Below are 6,902 nucleotides of genomic sequence, written 5' to 3' on the forward strand. Positions count from 1 at the left end.
CAGTATGATTTCTCAGTGTGACCATTCCCTATTCTTCTCTTGTCTACCTCTGTATTCCTGCCTTCACTATTCTTATTTTTCAACTTCTGTGACTCAACTAATTTTTAAACGTGACATGAAATAAATACTACTACAATATGTCTGAATGACAATTACACTACTTACTAGGTCAAGCCATTGTGGATGCTGAATGCCTTCTCTGTGTGAACACACCACAATTGTGTTTCAGAGGTACTGATGATATTTTACCTTTCTTCCTCCCTCTGCCCTCCTATGGTTAGCTGTTTTTTTCTTTTTTCCTTTTTGCTGTTTTATATCCTGATTGAGTATGATTTTTAGAAAATATCTCTAAAAGATAATTATTGGAAAGCCAGTTCCACGCATGCCAGTTTGTAGCCAAAGAATACAAGATGGATGACAACCATTATAGGCTGGAGATGTGGGAGAAGTTCTGGCCTCTGAGGCTGCTGAGGCCCTGGGCCACGCTGCCCGCAGATGCTGTGGCTGCCCTGTCCCTGGCAGTGTTCCAGGTCCAGATGGATGGGGCTTGGAGCAACCTGGCCTGGTGAAAGGGGTGCCTGCCCTTGGGAGCAGGGTTGCAACAAGACAATTTCTAAGGACCCTTCCAAGCCCAACCATTCTGTGATTCTGGGACCAGAGGGGCTGGGGGCAGCTGGGCGTAATTTCTGATTAGAACCAGTTCAGCACTGTGAGTTTGGTCGAGTTCAAGGAGACTGTTCACAAGCCCACATTCCCAGCATGTGACATTCACCAGTACTCTAGGTCTGGCTGAGATCAAGAAAGTCTTGCACACTCCAGATTCCATAAGACTGCATTTTATTGAAAAAAACAGCAAAACAGTTTCATGCTCGCCACTCAGACATACACTAACTATGGAGCATTAATATACATCCAAACAGATAGTGATACTGTATATGGCCATAGTTCTGTATGAAAATGCTATATATGTGATAGGCATTATATATATTTGAAATATATATTTATGTAATAGAAAACTTTCCTGCCATAAACACAGTAACTACAGAGCGTTAATATTGTCACTGAATATAGTGGCATGATATACATACTAAATTTACGATGTTTTGTTATCATACTTATTATCATGATTTTTCATTATAGAACATCTTAAGTATTCAGTAAATATTAAATTATTAATATATATTATTCTGTGTAATTATAAAGAAATTATATACAGTTTGTTTTTATTTAATTTCCATTTTAGTTATTAAATTATTGTTTTGTATTAAACACAATATGTGTATAATATATATTTCATAAATATATCAACATAATAAAACTCTTGCCTCTCATAAGTGCAGTAACTGCAGAGTATTACTATGTTTCACAATAGGTAGTGACATTATATATGTACTATATCTTTTTATAAAATGATAGTTGATAAACTATTGTTATACTATGTATCTACTAAAACCACATCTGTTCATAAAAACCTCTGTAGTTATATATATACACACTATAGTTATATATACACACACTATAGTTACATATACATATATCTATCGGTCTATGTATACCATTCATTCCTGTCTTTGCCATGGTACTAAAAGCTGTTTTTCTGCCACAGCTGCAAGCCCCACGAGTGGGGACGTGCATCCAAAGGAGGGCTGGTGAGGGGCTTGGAGCACAAGTCCTATGAAGAATGAGTGATGGAGCTGGGGTTGTTTAGCCTGGAGAAACTGGAGACTCAGAGGTGACCTTACCACTCTCCACAGCTTCCTGAAATATGGCTGTAGTCATATGGTGGAGGTTGGTCCTGAAAGGTGGCTGTAGTCAGGTGGGGATTGGTCTCTTTTTGCAAGCAGCAACTGGCGGAGCGAGAGGTCATAGTCTTAAGTTGTGCCAAAGGAAATTTAGGTTGGATGTTAGGATTGAAAGAGTAATAAAATACTGGAATCATCTGCTCGGGGGAGGTGGTGAAGTCACCATCCCTGGATGGTTTAGTTGAGGTGGTGTTAGGGCTCGATGATCTGGAAGGTCATTTCCTACCTAGTGATTCTGTGATCCTCTGAGCCCTGCTAGCAGTGGCCATAGGCCAGCACTCTTGCCAGGCGTTGGCGCAGATCCCAGTAGGCTTGCATTGCCTGGGAGTGGGCGTCCGGATCTTGTGCCAGGCTGTAGAAGAGGTTGGGTGGCCTAGCCCTTTGTATATCGGGGGGCAACCTTATCTCTCGTGGAAGCCTCTGGTTGCCCACAATAAAATGCTCCAGATGTTTCTCTTCCAGAGATAAGCGCAGCTGCTCCAGGATGTCTGACAGCTGAAGCAGGAAGTATCTCCTGTGCCACTGTGACGCTGGTAGGGTGCTCAGCAGGCGCATGACAACAGTCTTGATGGCATGGGCAGAAAAGTCTTTGCGCGCAAGAACACCAGTAAGGAGCTGCAGGCATTTGAGATGTGAACTGTCCTGGGGGACCTGCCCAGCCACGTGCCTGAAGAACTTGGTCTCGGCCATGGTGTAGGTCTCAGGCCACATTGTGCTTGGGGTGTGGGCCCCTCGAGACCGGCCGGTGATAAAGACGTCTGAGCCGTGTCGCCGCACCCCAAACAGCACCCTGACCTGGAAGCTTTCTTGGCTGTTGGTCAGCCTCAGGTTGCAGGTGCGTTTGGAGGGCAGCAGGGTTAAATCCCAACTGCGCGACTGGGGCAAACGCCGCCAGCTTGCTCTCACCAGTGCACAGAACCAGCGGACGGTTTTCTTCACGTCAAGGTAGGAGCCCGTGCACAGCGTGTCTAGGAGGTTGGCTTGCCCCGTCACTCTCCTAACCACATCAGGGTGGTGCAGGAAGCACAGCAGGTGCACACCCTGCTGGTCCCTTGGGCAGCGGCACTCCAGGGCCACAAGAACACGGAAATTCCTGCCGGGCCTCTGCTGGTCAGTGTCAGGCTCCAGGTAGAAGATATGTCCTAAGGGAGGAGTCAGGGGTACCAGCACACGGTACACAACTTCCTCCTCACTGGCACTCCAACCTTCAAAGGCACTGCCAAAACCAATGGCTCGTTGCAGCACCGGGAAGAAAGTCCGACTCAAGGCACGCCTAAGGACAGATATGAAGTTGTCCACCAGGGCCATTGTCCTGTTGCAGCCTGCCTGCAGGTCCTGGACAGGCCACTGTATGCGCTCCTCTAGAAGCCATCTCAGATCATATGCCCATATCTTGTCCTCGTCCTCTTCCTCATCTTCTTGCTCTTCCTCCTTCTCTTTTTCCTTCTCCTCTTCACCATTGATCTCTGCCTCATGGGTTCTTTTCCTCCACATAAACCATGTGACCAAGAGAAGAACTAAGAACCCAGCAAACGCCCCGACCTGCCAGGGCTGCAAGGCAGACCAGTGCAGGTCTCCCCAGGATGCGCCACTCTGCACCAGCCCCAGCTGCTCCACCTCCTGCTCCAGCTGAATCCTCTCTTCTTCCTGGAGCTTTGCACGCAGCTCCATGTGCAGACGCGTCTCCTCATCTAAACCATCACCCACGGGCTTCGGGTACTGGAATATGTTTTGCAAGAACAAGAACCACGACACCCAGGAATCCATGGTCTGCAGGAGGATGGAGAGAAGGCCTTGAGGGGGGCGGGGAGGAGGCAGCTGGCAGTGGGGGCAGCAGGGACGGGAATCCCAGGGGTTCTGGGGGCAGGAAGGAGAGGGCCTCAGACAGCTGGGGTGGGGGGGGTGGGGGGGGCAGGAAAGCATGTCCCACTGCCCCAGCAGCAGCAGGATCAGCACTGTACCCTGGCCAAGGCTCTGCCATGAGGGGCTGTCCCTGCATGCCCAGGGAGAAGCATTTCTGCCCCCTAGCCCTTGTCCCCAGCACAGCCTGCCCCCCACATGTGCACTCACCACTTGCCCAAGCAACACAGGGCCAGTGTTACCTACTGGGGCCTTTTCTAGCTGTCCCCATTGTGACATGTCCCCCATGATGTCACAGGTGCCACAGTGCATCACAACCCAACTAACTCCACTCTTTGTCCCCTCCCCAGCTCAGCCACTCAGAGTGGCCCTGGTGTACTTGTTAAGGCTGCTTTTGAGTGAATCATCTTCAAAGAACTTCCCTTGGTCTTTCTTTTGTCTTTCTTTCTTATCAGCTGCCTCCATTGGCAATCTCATAGATTTCCATGTTGGACAGGACCCTTGGGGTGGTTGAGTCTCAGCCTTGACTCCACACTGCTTGAGCTACACCTAAATCTCTGCATCATCCAGGTTGAAAAAGTCCCTGAAGATCACACAGTTGCAAACTTATGCCATGTGCACATGACTTTCAAACTTCTCTGAGGGTGGTGACTCAGCCATTGCCCTAGGCAGCCTGTTCCCAAGCTTGATGTCCTTTTTGTTGAAGGAATAGCTCCAAAACATACAATCTAAGCCTCCTGTGATGCAGTTTGAGGTCTTTTCCTCTGGTCATATTGTTTCTTCCCTGGGCTAACGTGGGCCCCTCACTTAGCTACAACCTCCCTTCTGGGACCATGCATCATGTCAGCCAGAGGAGAGGGATGGGGTGCAACCTGAGTCCTTCAGTTCCTTCCTGGAGTTGGGTGTGGGGAGAGACATCACCAGACACACATGCAGTGACCAGTTTCCTACTTGCTCTGCAAATGGGGAACAAACTCTCTTCTGGTTAAGAGCAGGGAAGGTGGCCACTTTTCCCACCCTTTCCACAAAACTGTCTCCCTGAAACAGCTGACAACCTGCCATCCCAGGGAAAAGAGTGAGACATCTGCCTGTAGTAATATCATCTTGAATTGTGAATTAATCAAGTCTCAGAAGTTGAGCTTAGGTGTTACAAGCTTCTCTGGGGAGCTCAAATTTACCTGAAAGAATTCAAAGAGTTTTAAACAAAATTATAGCTACAATTTAGCAAAGGAAATGTGTATAGTTATGTTTCTTATCACTGGAGTGCTGTAAAATTGAAGTGAATTTTCAATGTAATTCATTCAGAATGATTCCTGTTGAGTAATTATCTTCAATAAAGATCTGTCAATACAGTTTCAAGCTATTGTCATTTTATATCAGATATAAATTAGACAGTATAATGAATTCAGGTGCACCTAAACTCAATGTCAGATGAAATTCTTCTATGATAATCAAGTGAAATAATTGCTCTAAGAAGATAAAAACAAAACCATTTAATACAATAACAGTAGAACTCCTTTTTTCTGCATTAACATAGCATAGATGATTTTGCAAAATCATCTGTGGTGTACATCTCAGGTAAATTCTATCTATAAAGTTTTCAATATTGTTTTTTGGAAAGAAAGAGCCATTATGTTGGCTGGTGTAAAATAGCACAGCTTTAAAATAGATAAAATCATGTCTGTTTAAACTGAGTGAAGATTTGCCATAGAAACACTGATTTAAGCTTGTCAAGGTGTTTAGATAAAGGCTGTGTAGCCAGAATCACTGACAGGGTGTGCTGCCCAAGGGGATAATTTAGCAATATTAATAATTTCTGTGACATAGAGACAATTGCATAAATACATTTTGGTTAGGGCATCACCAGCTGATGCATGGCCTGACACATCTGAGCAAAAAGAGCATCAGTTCAGCAGCTATGATGACTGGACCTGGAAAACAAGACTGTGCTGAATCAGAGGTTAGGTCACAGCTCCCATCAAGACTAAGGGCAACCGAGTATCTTTTTCCAACAGGAACATTTTTCTGACCTACTCAGTGGTTTATAGCAAGTGGACACAAAACAGCAGAAGCTCATTGTTCTCCATCCTGTCCTCTGAGGCCAGCGGTGGCACAGCCATCAGGTTGTTATTTTAACAACCTTTAAAGTGCTACTACTAGTTAAAAGTAGTGAATATTTTTTAAGGAGACAGAATCTGTGCTTTTAAGCCCATGCATTGTTATTCTGCTGTCTTTATTCTATCTCTAACTCTGAATATTTCTCCAAGCCAGGCTGCCACATATATTGTTTAAATTTGTCCTGCATAACCACAGTAACTCAACACTTTTTGTATCTGAATACAAGATTAAGCTAAAACCACTGCTTTTATACATCTATAGTTAATCAACAGAGAAAAACCAAAGATAGTTGGAGAAAAGGGGACACGTTTAAAGGATCTTTCTTTACAAGCACAGTGGCAAATTGAAACATGGATGATCCAAAGCAGAAAAGCAGCATCAAGCAGTGCCATACCAGAGATCCAAAACCAGCATTCAGCTCTCATAAAACAGAATAGAAGCTACTGAGAGAGTCCTCTCCTAACTCTAAGTAACAGGGAGTGGTGACAATGGGGTCCTGAAAGACAAATGGCTGTTGAAATGGCTGTTTTTCAAGCTACTAATAACTTTTCTAAAATCCTCCACAAAATGTGGTCTCCTCCAGTGTCAGTACAGCTTATGTGCATGAAATAAGACAATGCATATGATGGGAGGAGTGTCTGCCAAGTAAATACAGCTCATCTCTCCAAATGGATTTAATTACAAAGTGTTTTTAACAGAACTTTGAATAGTCAAATCAATCCTAAATGGGATTCTGGTGCTGTAGGATGCTGAGAGCTCTCAACCTCCAGCTATATCCTTGGGGATGCCCAGAGCCTTGTTGGGTCAGGTCTCTGCTCTGCCTGCATTTGAGGATCATTGAGGTGGATGCCAGCAAAACCCTTAAGACATAGGCAAGCATTTTGTGTGAGTCTGCACATGCTCTAACACATGCTGTTAGATTAGCTCTTTAATGCTTTGCACCTGACATTAAGACTAAATTATGCTGCAATTTGCAATTATTTCTCTTCCTGACTGTTTAAATCTGTGCTTTCTGGTTGCTGTAAATCCCTGCTTTGCTTTGCAGTGCTCCTTGGCTTCAGTTGCTCGATTATTAGTGGTAGACTTATTTGTGCAGTAAATCAGCTCAGACAGAAGTACTCC

General features: G+C 45.1%; 1 protein-coding gene across 1 annotated transcript; it reads right to left on the reverse strand.

The window, feature by feature from the left end:
• Window positions 1-2,057: 2,057 nt before the first annotated feature.
• LOC310906126 (inositol 1,4,5-trisphosphate receptor-interacting protein-like 1) lies at window positions 2,058-3,110 on the reverse strand (the record flags this gene model as incomplete). Its single annotated transcript, XM_083855173.1, has 1 exon — window positions 2,058-3,110. One exon carries the CDS (start codon window positions 3,108-3,110, stop codon window positions 2,058-2,060), a length of 1,053 nt encoding a protein of 350 aa, XP_083711299.1.
• Window positions 3,111-6,902: the final 3,792 nt, after the last annotated feature.

The sequence above is a fragment of the Zosterops lateralis genome, assembly GCF_965231275.1.
Source record: "Zosterops lateralis genome assembly, chromosome: 1".
In the NCBI taxonomy this organism is placed as follows: Eukaryota; Metazoa; Chordata; class Aves; order Passeriformes; family Zosteropidae; genus Zosterops; species Zosterops lateralis.